Source organism: Bubalus bubalis, chromosome 1 (assembly GCF_019923935.1).
Source record: "Bubalus bubalis isolate 160015118507 breed Murrah chromosome 1, NDDB_SH_1, whole genome shotgun sequence".
NCBI lineage: Eukaryota > Metazoa > Chordata > Mammalia > Artiodactyla > Bovidae > Bubalus > Bubalus bubalis.
Genome location: NC_059157.1, coordinates 11320677 through 11336337, shown reverse-complemented (window position 1 = coordinate 11336337; position 15661 = coordinate 11320677). Strand labels below are relative to the sequence as shown.

The 15661-nt window shown below is 39.9% G+C and overlaps 1 protein-coding gene across 1 annotated transcript in view; it reads left to right on the top strand.

Moving 5' to 3' along the window:
* The first annotated feature begins 1163 nt into the window (after window positions 1-1163).
* Window positions 1164-15661, top strand: part of ADAM32 (ADAM metallopeptidase domain 32) — a 176570-nt gene continuing 162072 nt past the window's right edge. The window contains exons 1-2 of the mRNA XM_025278234.3: window positions 1164-2859; window positions 13964-14049. Of these exons, the coding sequence (XP_025134019.3) occupies window positions 2802-2859; window positions 13964-14049 (144 nt within the window). The 5' untranslated portion in view covers window positions 1164-2801. The remainder of the gene's footprint in view (window positions 2860-13963; window positions 14050-15661) is intronic.

Below are 15661 nucleotides of genomic sequence, written 5' to 3'. Positions count from 1 at the left end.
TGCTGAGTCGCTTCAGTCGTGTCCGACTCTGTGCAACCCCATAGACGGCAGTCTACCAGGCTCCGCTGTCCCTGGGATTCTCCAGGCAAGAACACTGGAGTGGGTTGCCATTTCCTTCTCCAATGCATGAAAGTGAAAAGTAAAAGTGAAGTCGCTCAGTTGTGTCAGACTCAGCGACCCAATGGACTGTAGCCTACCAGGCTCCTTGGTCCATGGGATTTGCCAGGCAAGAGTACTGGAGTGGGCTGCCATTGCCTTCTCCGACTAACTATATAGTTAAGCACAATCCAGGTTTTCTTAAGCACAGATCAGATTTTATGAAAGTCTATAAATGTTTACTGAAACTACTATCTTGCAGGTACCATATTAGATCATGTGACATATAAATTCTGGATAGGACATGCCTTCCATTATAGAGAGCCATATACATAAATAAGAATAAAGTCTGCTTTTTAAAAGATTTAAACAGGAAAGAGTAAGGAGGGGAAAACAAATGGGATACTGAAAATTCGTTCAAAATATTTAGCACCAATTAACAAGTCAAAGAATTTAGTATAACAGTTCTAATACTGTGAAGCGAGGTGAAACCAGCTTTTGGCTCAACTACACCCAAAAACTAAGATAATGGCATCTGGTCCCATCGCTTCATGGGAAATAGATGGGGAAATAGTGGAAACAGTGTCAGACTTTATTTTTCTGGGCTCCAAAATCACTGCAGATGGTGATTGCAGCCATGAAATTAAAAGACGCTTACTCCTTGGAAGGTAAGTTATGACCAACCTAGATAGCATATTCAAAAGTCGAGACATTACTTTGCCAACAAAGGTCTGTCTAGTCAAGGCTTTGGTTTTTCCAGTGGTCATGTATGGATGTGAGAGTTGGACTGTGAAGAAAGCTGAGCGCCAAAAAATTGATGCTTTTGAACTGTGGTGTTGGAGAAGACTCTTGAGAGTCCCTTGGACTGCAAGGAGATCCAACCAGTCCATCCTAAAGATCAGCCCTGGGATTTCTTTGGAAGGAATGATGCTAAAGCTGAAACTCCAGTACTTTGGCCACCTGATGCGAAGAGTTGACTCATTGGAAAAGACTCTGATGCTGGGAGGGATTGGGGGCAGGAGGAGAAGGGGCCGACAGAGGATGAGATGGCTGGATGGCATCACCGACTCGATGGACATGAGTTTAGGTGAACTGCAGGAGTTGGTGTTGGACAGGGAGGCCTGGCGTGCTGCAATTCATGGGGTCGCAAAGAGTTGGACACGACTGAGCGACTGAACTGAACTGACACCCAAAAAGAAGTGTTAGTATAGCGTTGGTTGTTCCTGTTGAGGTGCAAATTAGTGTTTACTGTTGACCCTTGAACCACGTGGGTTTGAACTGCACAGATTCACTTACCAGCGATTTTTTTTTATTCCCAATAAAAATACAGTGACACTCTGTATCTGCAGGCTCGCATCCGTGGATTCAACTAACTGCAAGTGGCAAAACAGTTCAGTATCCATGGTTGGTTGAATCTGCAGAGATGGAAACCAGAGGGCCAGTTTTGGGACTTGAGCATCTGGGCATTTTGGTATCCACCAGGGGTGCTGGAACCAATCTCTCCATGCATACAGAGAGGCCAACTGATTTTATTGCCATGTTTCTGCTCATTCTGTTCTTTTTCAGGCTGAAATAACCTTGTTGAAAGCCTTTGCGTCCATAAAATCGCATTTCCACTGTGAGTTTAGATGTGGGGTTTCTCCAAGTGAATTTTCTGTTACCACTGGACCTTTTTGTTTCTGTACCTGCCATTCTGTTAATTGATGTGAGAGACAACTCGTTCTTTGGGATTTGAAAAGAATTAAAAGATAGTGCATAGAGGCAGAGACTGGGTAGTGAGTCTGGGAGGGAGGAGGTCTTGCAGTCCAAGGTAAGAAGGCAATTTTCATTCAGGAAAGATCGGAAGTCGTAAGTGGTCCTAGCACAGGGGATGAGAGGAAAAGAGGCAGAAGCCTGAGCTACAAATTTAGAAAAATTTGAATACTCTGTTGTGGAATGTGGTTAGAATTTTCTACTGGAACATATGTACTGAAATTATGGGCAGGAATCTTGTCCATCTCATTCATAACCTGAGTATTCATTGTGGGTTAACTCAACAGAAGTTAACTCAACAAGGGCAGGCCATTATATGAATTTTAGCCAATGGCCTGTGAACCACATGGAAAGTAGACGCAGCCTGGTTACAAGGTGTATTTGGGCAGTGGATATAGAAAGTGTCATGGCAGATGCTTTGTGACGATACCAAAACCTAGTCACTTCCCTCTTTTTTTGGAATTCTTTTTTTTTTTTTTTAAATCTGCCCTTTTAAAAATTAAAAAACCCCGATTTTAGTAAATATGAATGCGTAACTCGTGTGTGTGCATGCACAGTTTTATATCCTTTATATCCAGCAAGTCGTGTCTGATAACAAAACAGCGGACAATAAATGTGTTAGTCCTTTTAGGTCCATCCACAAGAAGCAAAAGGTTTGTGGGAGGACGATGACCGCGACGGAGAGGGCTGGGGTGATCTGGAACCTTCAGATAACTGGGGTTGTGGGTGGGGGCATCGGGCCGTCGAGAAGGGCGGGCTGTCCGCCAAAGAGCGCAACAGAGGCCAGAACGCAAGGACTGAACAGCCGACGCGCCCCTCGGGCGACTGGTGGGCGGGGCGCTGAGTACCCAGCTCTTGCGTAGGTAGTCTCGCGAGAACGCGGCTCACCGAAGGCCAACGGTTGAAGGGTTTAGTGTCCTCTCAAAAAAAAAAAAAAGCCCAGAAGTCACGCTATGATCCGCTTAATGATATTGCTAGCGGGTCTCCGTGGCTTGCTAACGTCAAGACCCGGTAAGCCCATGGATGCCCTGGGACTCCGGTGTGGGGAGTGAGAAGGTTTTTCTTTTTTCTTCTTTACATGCGTAACCTGCTTGGGTCACACAGCGCGGCAACTGGACACTCAAGTCCCTTTCCTCGTTTTTGGTTTCTTTTGCCCACCAGGGAACCGGGCTGTTTTTAGGCGCTGCGTAGTAATAGAGAAGGGACTCCTGAGAGAGGAAGGTGATTTTAATAAGCTCAAGGACAAATCTCTGATGCCCTGACTCTAACTCTGAATTGGGGGCCTCCCCTTTTTGTAGTTCTGTTATACACTACCTCAAAATTTCTTGCACTCAGAAGCACTCCAAAAACTTCATGAACTCAGACGCCAAAAAACTGATCTTCCTCAGATATCATCTGCTCCAGTAAAATAACTTGCCCTGTGTACAATAATAGTTTGTCCTGCAAAAAATGTATACAGAAAATGTATACATATACAAAAAATGTCAGTTTTTGGAATTGTGCAAGATGGGGCCGCTTATGCCATGTCTACACGCTGGTCATCATGTTGACTTCTCCCGTGGTGGGAGTTTCAGGAGCTACAAAACCACTCAAAGGATATTATCTACAGCTTAGAATATTATCTCTAGCTCTTGAAGAGGAACTGAAGGTCCTTGACCGTTTTTAATGGCCAAACTATTATTATTTTTTCTTGCTTGATTACTTTGCTTTTGTATTCCGCCCCTGCCCCGCCCCTTCTCTGATTAAATTTCTTCTTTGGCTACAGTTTTTCTGTAGACAACAGGTAGGCAGAAGACATGGAAGGGAAGACTGTCCTGGGAAGACTCATAGGGTCCTGGTCAGTTACAGTAATAGACCTATTACGTGTTAATGTAAGTAACACATTTAAAAATGAAAACTGTTTTCCAAAACAAAGAATTTAGAGTGGTGTTGTGAATCTGCTTAAAAGGTTTGGTTTAATAGATGACAGCTAGATTCTCAGATCTACTTCTGCATATTTGAAGTATATGTGGTTGGGAAAGGGAGAAGTATTTTATGAGCCTTTTCAGGTAGTTACCAGTATTCCCCTTTGGCTGCAATACCAAATACACACTTGATAAATGGTAAAGGTTAGTTACAACGTGGAATGAACTTTTCTTAATATGTTAAGATCCATTGGTCTATTTTGAACTTTATTGGCTATTTTACCCATTAAAAAATGTATTATCTTTGTTTTTAAATTATTTTAAATTGTAATAAAATATAAAAAACATAAAATTTGCCATTGTCAGCCATTTAAAAAAATGAATGAACTTTAGAGTGTTTTAGATCCATAGCAAAACTGAAAGGTACAGAAATTTCCCATATACTTCCTGTCCCCACGTGTAGTCTCCGCTATAGACATCCTGCAACCGCAGTGGTATATTTGTTACAATTTATGATCCCACACTGACACATCATTATCACCCCATATCTGTAGTTTACCTTAGGGTTCACTTTTGATGTATATTCTATGGATTTTGACATATATATAATGACATGTATCCACCAGAGTAGTTTCTCTCCCCTAAAAATCCCGTGTTTCACTGATTCAGCTCTCCCTTCCCTCTTAAGTCCTGACAACCACTGATCTTTTTACCATTTCCATCAGTTTTACCTTTTCCATAATGTCATATGGTTGAAATCTTACAGTATGTTGCCCTTTCAGATTGACTTCTTTCACTTACTAATATGCATTTATTGTTCTTTCATGTCTTCCTAGGGCTCTATAGCTTATTTCTTTGTAACACTGAGTGATATTCCATTGTCTGTATATACCAATGTATTTATCCATTTACCTACTAAAAGACATCTTGGTTGCTTTTAAGTTTTGGTAGTTAAGAATGAAGCTACTATAAATATCTGTGTACAAGCTTTTGTTTGGACATAAGATTTCAACTCCTTTTGGGTAAATACCAAGGAGTGCTTTTGCTGGATCATATGATAAGAATATATTTAGTTCTGTAAACTATCCTCCAAAGTGGCTGTGCTATTTTATAGTCTCATCAGCAGTGAATGAAAGTTCCTGCTACTTCACATCTTTGCCAGCATTTTGTGTTGTCAGTGTTCTTCAGTTTGGCCATTCTAATAGGTATAGAATGGTCATAATCTCTATGACTATATAATGTCATAGTCTCTAGTGACATATGATGTAGAGCATTACTCTTCTTCTTATTTACCATCTATATATCTTCCTTTTTTTTCAAAAATATCTATTTATTTATTTGGCTGTACTGGGTCTCAGTTGTGACATTCAGGGTCTTCAGTTTTCACTGGGGTATGTGGGATCTTTAGATGCAGCATGCAGACTCTTAGATGCAGCATGCAGGATCCAGTTCCCTGACCAAGAATTTAACTTGGGCCCCCCCACCCCCCGCATTGGGAGGATGAAGTCCCAGCCACTGGACCACCAGGGAAGTCCCCCTAACCTTCTTTTGTATCCAGCATTGCTATACTAGTCTTTATTGTTGTGACCTCACCTATGAATAGAATAGTTCAAGAAAGTAAAGCAGGCTCACCCAATATCTCTTTATACAACTCTGCTGCTGCTGCTGCTGCTAAGTCGCTTCAGTTGTGTCCAACTCTGTGCGACCCCATAGACAGCAGCCCACGAGGCTCCCCTGTCCCTGGGATTCTCCAGGCAAGAACACTGGAGTGGGTTGCCATTTCCTTCTCCAATGCAGGAAAGTGAAAAGTGAAAGTGAAATTGCTCAGTCGTGTCCGACTCCTTGCAACCCCATGGACCACAGCCCACCAGGCTCCTCCATCCATGGGATTTTCCAGGCAAGAGTACTGGAGTGGGTTGCCATTGCCTTCTCCTATATATCTTCTTTAATGAGGTGTCTGTTCAGGTATTTTGCCCATTTTAAAGTGTTTTTTTTTTTTTTTTAAATTATGGTTGAGCTTTAAGAGATCCTTGTATTTTTCTGGGCTCCAAAATCACTGCAGATGGTGACTGTAGCCATGAAATTAAAAGATGCTTATTCCTTGGAAGGAAAGTTATGACCAACCTAGATAGCATATTCAAAAGCAGAGACATTACTTTGCCAACAAAGGTTTGTCTAGTCAAGGCTATGGTTTTTCCTGTGGTCATGTATGGATGTGAGAGTTGGACCGTAAAGAAGGCTGAGCGATGAAGAATTGATGCTTTTGAACTGTGGTGTTGGAGAAGACTCTTGAGAGTCCCTTGGACTGCAAGGAGATCCAACCAGTCCATTTTGAAGGAGATCAACCCTGGGATTTCTTTGGAAGGAATGATGCTAAAGCTGAAACTCCAGTACTTTGGCCACCTGATGCGAAGAGTTGACTCATTGGAAAAGACTCTGATGCTGGGAGGGATTGGGGGCAGGAGGAGAAGGGGACAACAGAGGATGAGATGGCTGGATGGCATCACTGACTCGATGGATGTGAGTCTGGGTGAACTCCGGGAGTTGGTGATGGACAGGGAGGCCTGGTGTGCTGCGATTCATGGGGTCGCAAAGAGTCGGACACAACTGAGCGACTGATCTGATATTATCTGATCTGTATATTTTGGATAACAGTTTTTTATCACGTGTGACTTTTGAAGGTGTTTTTCTCCTGGTTTGTAACTGCTCATTCACTTGACAGTGTCTTTCACAGAGCAAAAGTTTTTAATTTTAATGAAGTCCAGTTTATCAATTATTTTCTCATGCATCATGTCTTTGGTGTTATATCTAAGAAGTCATTGCCTTACCAATGGTCATCTAGGTTCACTCTTACATTAAGGAGTTTTATAATTTTGCATTTTACATTTAGATCTATAATCCATTTTAGGTTAATTTTTATGAAGTGTTAAAGCCTGTGTCTAGATTATTTGTTTTGCATTTTGAAATCCATTTGTTATAGTATCATTTTTTTAAGACTATCTTTGCTGCATTACGTTGTCTTTTCCTATGTCAGAGATCAATTGATTGTATTTATATAGGTACTTTTCTGGGATCTCTGTTCTGTTTGATTGACCTTTTTGTGTGTTCTCTCACCAAAATTACACTACCTTGATTACTGGAGCTTTACTATAAGTCTTTAAGTCACATAGTGACAGTCGTTTGATTTTCTTCTTCAGTATTGTTATTTGGGATCTTTCATAAATTTTAGAATCAGTTTATTGATAACCACAGAATATCATGGTGGGATTTTGATTGGAATTGCACTGAATCTATAGAACAAGTTGGGGAAAGATTGACATTTTGAACTTTTTGTTTGCTATTTGTCATCAAAGTTTTGTAGTTTTCCTCATAGAGATCTTACTCGTATTTCATTAGATTTATAGCTAAGTATTTATTTAACTTTTGGGGATGCTAATGTACATGACATTGTGTTTTAAATGTCAAATTCCAATGCTCATTTCTGGTATATAGAAAGTGAATGACATTTGTATATTAACCTTTTATGCTGCAGATTTGCTGTCTTAACCATTTTTAAGTGTATAGTTCAGTGGTGGTGAGTATATTCACATTGTTCTATGACATCTTTCTGGGAGCCTTTTCATTTTGCAAAACTGAAGCCCCATACCCATTAAACAAGTAATTAAAAATTGTGATAAAATATATGTAACATAAAATTTACCATTGTAACCCTTTTTCACTGATACTGCGTATTTGCTTTTTTAAGTAGAAGCTAATTAGAACATCTGTATTCAGTTTTCACTTTATTTTTATAGATTCTCTTTTTTCCTGGCTTTACCTTAGGTTTTATACTTTTATATATTTTTTGGTTACTAATTAATGTGGTTTTGTTTCAGTACAGAGAACTGTAACATTTCTTGTGAGGCCTTTCTCCTTTAACTTTTGTGAAATTGTTTATCTCTCCTTCAATTCTGAAGGACAGCTTTGCTGGGCATGGTATTCTTAGGTGGAATTTTTTTTTCAGTACTATATATTGAATGTATTATCCCACTCCATTCTGGTCTGCAAGGTTTCACTGAAAATCCACTGATAGTCTTATGGGAGTCTGCTTGTACATAATATTTTTTGTTTCTGTTGCTGCTTTTTTGAGAGTCTCTCTTTGTCTCTACTTTTGGGCAGTTTACAATGTATGTCAGTGTAATTCTCTTTGAATTCCTTTTTTGGCTTTCTTTTGGCTTTCTAGATTTAGATGTTAATTTTTTTACCCCAGGTGAGAAAAATTTTCAGTCATTACCTCTTTGAATAAGTTCTGCCCTCCACCCTGATTTCTTTTCCTTCTATGACTTCTATAATGTGTATACTGCTCTGCTTGATTGTGTCCCATATATCCATGAATCTGTCTTCACTCTTTTTCATTCATTTCATTCTTTCTTTCATTCGTAAAAAATATTTTGCTCCTCTGATTAGATGAATTCTCTTGATCTGTCTACAGGTTTTCTGATCCTTTCTTTCACTTGATCTAGTCTGCTCTTGAACCCCTCTATTGAAAATTTCAATTCCGGTATTGTATTCTTCAGCTCTCTGATTTCTATTTTTTACTGATTCTAAAGGGTGTCAGACTTTATTTTTTGGGGCTCCAAAATCACTGCAGATGGTAATTGCAGCCATGAAATTAAAAGACGCTTACACCTTGGAAGAAAAGTTATGACCAACCTAGATAGCATATTCAAAAGCAGAGACATTACTTTGCCAACAAAGGTCCATCTAGTCAAGGCTATGGTTTTTCCAGTGGTCATGTATGGATGTGAGAGTTGGACTGTGAAGAAAGCTGAGCACCGAAGAATTGATGCTTTTGAACTGTGGTGTTGGAGAAGACTCTTGCAAGTCCCTTGGACTGCAAGGAGATCCAACCAGTCCATTTTGAAGGAGATCAGCCCTGGGATTTCTTTGGAAGGAATGATGCTAAAGCTGAAACTCCAGTACTTTGGCCACCTCATGTGAAGAGTTGACTCATTGGAAAAGACTCTGATGCTGGGAGGGACTGGGGGCAGGAGGAGAAGGGGACGACAGAGGATGAGATGGCTGGATGGCATCACTGACTCGATGGACGTGAGTCTGAGTGAACTGCGGGAGTTGGTGATGGACAGGGAGGCCTGGCGTGCTGCGATTCATGGGGTCACAAAGAGTCGGACACGACTGAGCGACTGAACTGAACTGAAATGACTGATGAGCTCCTTATTGCCAAATTCAGACTTAAATTGAAGAAATTAGGGTAACCCACTAGATCATTCAGGTATGACGTAAATCAAATCCCTTATGATTATACAGTGGAAGTGAGAAATAGATTTAAGGGACTAGATCTGATAGATAGAGTGCCTGATGAACTATGGATGGAGGTTCATGACATTGTACAGGAGACAGGGATCAAGACCATCCCCATGGAAAAGAAAAGCAAAAAAGCAAAATGGCTGTCTGGGGAGGCCTTACATAGCTGTGAAAAGAAGAGACGAGAAAAGCAAAGGAGAAAAGGAAAGATATAAGCATCTGAATGCAGAGTTCCAAAGAATAGCAAGGAGAGATAAGCAAGCCTTCCTCAGCGATCAATGCAAAAAAATAGAGGAAAACAACAGAATGGGAAAGACTAGAGATCTCTTCAAGAAAATTAGAGATACCAAGGGAATATTTCATGCAAAGATGGGCTCCATAAAGGGCAGAAGAAAGTAGGAAGCAGAAGATATTAAGAAGAGGTGGCAAGAATACACAGAAGAACTATACAAAAAAGATCTTCACGACCCAGAGAGTCACGATGGTGTGATCACTCACCTAGAGCCAGACATCCTGGAATGTGAAATCAAGTGGGCCTTAGAAAGCATCACTATGAACAAAGCTAGTGGAGGCGATGGAATTCCAGTTGAGCTGTTTGAAATCCTGAAAGATGATGCTGTGAAAGTGCTGCACTCAATAGGCCAGCAAATTTGGAAAACTCAGCAGTGGCCACAGGACTGGAAAAGGTCAGTTTTCATTCCAATCCCAAAGAAAGGCAATGCCAAAGAATGCTCAAACTACCACACAATTGTACTCATCTCACATGCTAGTAAAGTAATGCTCAAAATTCTCCAAGCAGGCTACAGCAATCCATGAACCGTAAACTTCAGATGTTCAAGCTGGTTTTAGAAAAGGCAGAGGAACCAGAGACCAAATTGCCAACATCCGCTGGATCATCGAAAAAGCAAGAGAGTTCCAGAAAAACATGTATTTTTGCTTTATTGACTATGCCAAAGCCTTTGACTGTGTGGATCACAAGAAACTGTGGAAAATTCTGAAAGAGATGGGAATACCAGGGCACCTGACTTCCCTCTTGAGAAACCTGTATGCAGGTCAGGAAGCAACAGTTAGAACTGGACATGGAACAACAGACTGGTTCCAAATAGGAAAAGGAGTACGTCAAGGCTGTATATTGTCACCCTGCTTATTAAACTTATATGCATAGTAGCTCATGAGAAACACTGGGCTGGAAGAAGCACAAGCTGGAATCAAGATTGCCGGGAGAAATATCAATAATGTCAGATATGCAGATTACACCACCCTTATGGCAGAAAGTGAAGAGGAACTAAAAAGCCTCTTGATGAAAGTGAAAGAGGAGAGTGAAAAAGTTGGCTTAAAGCTCAACATTCAGAAAACGAAGATCATGGCATCTGGTCCCATCACTTCATGGGAAATAGATGGGGAAACAGTGGGTGACTTTATTTTTTTGGGCTACAAAATCACCGTACATGGTGATTGCAGCCATGAAATTAAAAGACGCTTACTCCTTGGAAGGAAACTTATGACCAACCTAGACAGCATATTAAAAAGCAGAGACATTTCTTTGCCAACAAAGGTTCGTCTAGTCAAGGGTATGGTTTTCCCAGTGGTCATGTATGGATGTGAGTTGGACTGTGAAGAAAGCTGAGTGCCGAAGAATTGATGCTTTTGAACTGTGGTGTTGGAGAAGACTCTTGAGAGTCCCTTGGACTGCAAGGAGGTCCAACCAGTCCATTCTAAAGGACATCAGTCCTGGGTGTTCTTTGGAAGGACTGCTGCCAAAGCTGAAACTCCAATACTTTGGCCATCTGATATGAAGAATTGACTTATTGGAAAAGACCCTGATGCTTGGAGGGATTGGGGGCAGGAGGAGAAGGGGACGACAGAGGATGAGATGGCTGGTAGGCATCACTGACTTGATGGACATGCGTTTGGGGAACTTCTGGAGTTGGTGATGGACAGAGAGGCGTGGCATGCTGCAATTCATGGGCTTGGAAAGAGTCAGACACGACTGAGCGACTGAACTGAACTTAACTGAATGATTAGTGCCATTGAACATCTTTTAATATGTATTGGGCATTTGTATATCTTTTTTGGAGAAATGAGTATTCACAAGTTCTTTGCCCATTTAAAAAATTAGGTTTTTGGTTTTGCCGTTGATTCAGGAGTTCCTCTTATATTCTGGATACTAGACCTTGAGTCAAGTGATTTGCAGGTATTTTTTTCTCATGCTGTAGTTTGTCGTCACTGTCTTGTGAGTGTTCCATGACTCACAAAAGTTTTAAGTTATGATGATAGGATCTAATATATGTGTATATATATATTTTTTTCTTTTGTTGCTTATGGTTTTAGTGTCAAATCTAAGAACAGGTTCAACAGTTATTGACTCTTGGCTAATTCTGCTTCAGTTTTATGTTCCCTACCACTTCCTCTATTAGGCAAATTATAAATATTCTATCATTTTATTATCTAAATATTTAAGTATATATTTCTAAATGACAAAATACAATTTTGAAATATAACCACAGCATCATGATCATGGCTTAGAAATTAATGACAGTTTCTTATATCATCCAGTTTTCAGTCTGTGTCCAAATTTTCAATTGTTTATGAGTGTAATAATTTTCCTTACAGTTTGTAATCACCAAGAAACAATATCCACACATTGCTTGAATCAGCATCCAAAATATACACTCATTGAGTTGGCTCCTCCCTACTCCATTTTATTTAGTGTCTGGCTTTTAGTACCATGTTGATAACTGATAATTCCGAATTTATATTTCTTCTCTTGCACTCTTTAGGCAGCCTATGAGATGATTTCCAGTGTTTCTCACATCCTGGGACTCATGCCCTTGTGTAATCCCCTCCTCTTAAATGTAAGCTATGTTTTATGATTTGTTTCTAGTGAATAAAATGTGGTCAATGGATGTCTTTTCTGAGATTAGAATATAGGATGACTGTGTCTTTTTCCTGGGTGCTCACTTTCAATCTCTTTTTCTGATCCCTTATTCTGGGGGAAGTAAGTTGTCATATTGTGAGTATCCTTATGGAGAGGTCTTTTGAGATTTCTCATTAACAGCCTGGAAAGACCCAATGCCTGTCATCAGCTAAGTGCATGAACTTTGAAGTGGATCCTGTGCTAGTCAAGCCTTGAAATTGTTGCAGCCCTGGCTGACACTTTGATTGCAGTTTTGCTAGAGACACTGAACCAGAGGCATTCAGTTAAGCTTTGCCCAGATGCCTGACCCAAGGACCGTAGGGATTAATAAGTGTTTATTGTTTTAAGCTGCTAAATTTGGGGATAATTTGTTATGCAGCAATAGATAATTAATATATCATCCTTCAGTTAAAATCAAAGTCAGATCATGTCTCTCTGCTCAAAATCTTCCAGTGGTTTCTTATATCTCCAAGAATAAAAATTAAAGCCCTAACTCTGACCTATTTTGCCCTGTAGGATCTCAACAGCTTGTTTCCCTCCTCTCTGACCTCATCTCTTAATCTTTTCCTCATTGCTCATGCTACTCTAACCACAGTTGTTTCCTTATGGCTTTTCAAACACACTAAGCATTTCCTTCCAAGAGTCTTAAATACTTGATATTTTTTCTTCCTGGAGTGTTCTGCCAAGATATTCATTTGTTCCCCTCCTCACCTTCTTCAGGTCTTTGTCCAAATGCCGTCTTCTCAGTGAGCCGTATTTAACCTCACCTTCAGCAATCACTATTCTGTCATGAACCTATGACATATTCTGTCATAACCCATGATTCTGTGGGTTAGTGGGACTGTTGTTCTGGTTTGGACCAGGTTAGCTAATCTGCAGGTCGTTTGTACTCTTTCCTGCAGCTGTTGTCAGCTCCTGAGTTGGTTGGCAGCTGAATGGTGTAGGATGGTCTCACACACTGGTCTCTCTGTTGGAATGTGTTCAGCTAGGGTGCCTTGGCCCCCTTTCACATAGTCCCCCACCCTCCTGTAGGCTTGCTCAGGCTTGTTTACATGCAATTTCAGGATTCAAAGGCAGTAGGAGGGCAAGCCACAGTGCACAAGCTCTTTTCAGGTTTGTTTGTTTTACATTTATTATTGTCTAATTGGCCAAAGTAAGTTACTTGGCCAAGTCTAGAGTTAGTTCCTAAGTATATCCATGGGAGACAGTACTTTCTGTTGTATCTATCACATCTGATTTCTGAAATTTTTTAGAGTTTTTCTAGAATTTCTCAACAACTATCACACTTTCATCTTTAGCTTATCAAGAGAATTGTTGAGACCTCTTAGCTGGTGATAGCACTTTACCAATTTCCCACCTTTTTTTTTGGTAAATGTTTTTCACCATAAAAATCTGTGATTTTTCACTTATTTTCTGGATGCCTTGTATTTGAATGTTCTTTTTTCCTCTTTTTTAAGAATATTTATAACCTGTTTTATATAATAGATTTAATTTTATTTAGGTAGTAATATTGTTTGTAGTATTTATTTATTTGTCTGCACTGAGTCTTAGTTGCAGCACATGAGTTCTTCGATCTTTGTTGTGGCATGCAGGGTCTTTCGGAGAAGGCCATGGCAACCCACTCCAGTACTCTTGCTTGGAGAATCCTGGGGACAGAGGAGCCCAGTGGGCTGCTGTCTGTGGGGTCACACAGAGTCGAACATGACTGAAGCGACTTAGCAGTAGCAGCAGGGTCTTTAGTTGAGGCATGTGGGATCTAGTTCCCTGACTAGGGATCAGACTCGGGCCTGCTGTATTGGGAGCATGGAGTCTTAGCCACTGGACTACCAGGAAAGTTCCTATTACCTGTTTTTAAATTGTTTTCAATATTTTTATTGGAGTACACAGGTGATAACTCATATTTGCAGAAGCAAGTCTTATATAAAAGAACATGCACAAATATTTAGTCAAGTTTAGGATGCAGTTATTAACTGTTTTTTTCTTTCTCCAGATTTTCAAAATTCATTTCTACAAATCATACTTCCAGAGAAAGTCCAAGCAAATACAAGTGAAAGTGATAATTCAGAAGTAGAAAATGTAAGAGATTTTCCATAGTTAATGCTGTTATATGAAATTTCTTATTTTTATTGCATAGCAGTGAAATACATAAATTCCATTAGAGTATAAATAGCCAATATCACTACTGATAAGGAATTTAAAGTTTTGATGGTAAAAGCAAATATATAAATCAGAATGTTCTAATTTTTCTAGAATTTGTCATTTCCTCGTGGTAAAATAATTTTTAAAAGTTCAAAGAGAGAATATAATGTAAAAGAATTAGTCTTATCTGAGTGGTATCTAGATGATTCAGATGAAGAGAATAATTTTCTCCAAAATTGCTAAGGAGAATCTGTCTTAAGTATAATCTTCTTTCTTAATCTCTACCCTTGCATTTACCAGTTTTCAGAGTATAAACTGATTATTCTGTTATTTTTATTGGAAAGATGATAGTTTATCCTGCTTATTGATTTATTTAACAGATATTTCTCTGGACTTGTGTGCATAGCTATATGCTAAGAGCCTTAGGAGATTAAAAAAAAATACAAAACAACATGCCTTGCTTACAAGTGACTGATCTTTTTTTAAAAAAATTTAATCAGTTAACTATTTTTGAGTGTGCTGGGTCTTTGTTGCTGTGTGTGGACTTTCTCTAGTTGTGGCAAGCAAGGGCCACTCTTTGTTGTGATACATGGGCTTCTCATTGCAGTGGCTTTTCTTGTTGTGGAGCCCAGGCTCTAGAGGCTTCAGTAGTTGAGGTACTTAGGCTCAGTAGTTGTGGCTTGTGGACTCTAGAGTGTGGCTCAGTAGTTGTGGAACATGCTATTCCGTGGCATGTAGGATCCTCCCGACCAGGGGTTGAACTTGAGTCCCCTGCATTGGCAGGCAGATTCCTGACCACTGGAGCCCCAGAGAAGTCCAGTGGCCAATCTTTTGATAACACTTTATTTTTAACAGTTTTAATGAGGTATAATTTAGACACCACAGAATTCACCCATTGTAAGTGTATAACTCAATGATTATTAGTACATGAATTATGTAAACATTACCATAATCCAGTTTTTAAAAAATTTTTTTTAAATTAAAAATTTTTTTTTACTTTACAATATTGTATTGGTTCTGCCACACATCAACATGAATCCGCCACGTGTTCCCCATCCTGAACCCCCCTCCCACCTCCCTCCCTGTACCATGTCTCTGAGTCATCCCAGTGCACCAGCCCCAAGCATCCTGTATCGAACCTGGACTGGCGATTCATTTCTTATATGATATTATACATGTTTCAGTGCCGTTCCCCCAAATCGTCCCACCCCCTCCCTCTCCCATAGAGTCCAAAAGACTGTTCTATACATCTGTGTCTCTTTTGCTGTCTCACATACAGGGTTATTGTTACCATCTTTCTAAATTCCATATATATGCGTTAGTATACTGTATTGGTGTTTTTCTTTCTGGCTTACTTCACACTGTATAATAGGCTTCAGTTTCATCCACCTCATTAGAACTGTTTCAAATGTACTCTTTTTAATGGCTGAGTAATACTCCATTGTGTATATGTACCACAGCTTTCGTATCCATTCATCTGCTGATGGACATCTAGGTTGCTTCCATGGCCTGGCTATTATAAACAGTGCTGCGATGAACATTGGGGTAC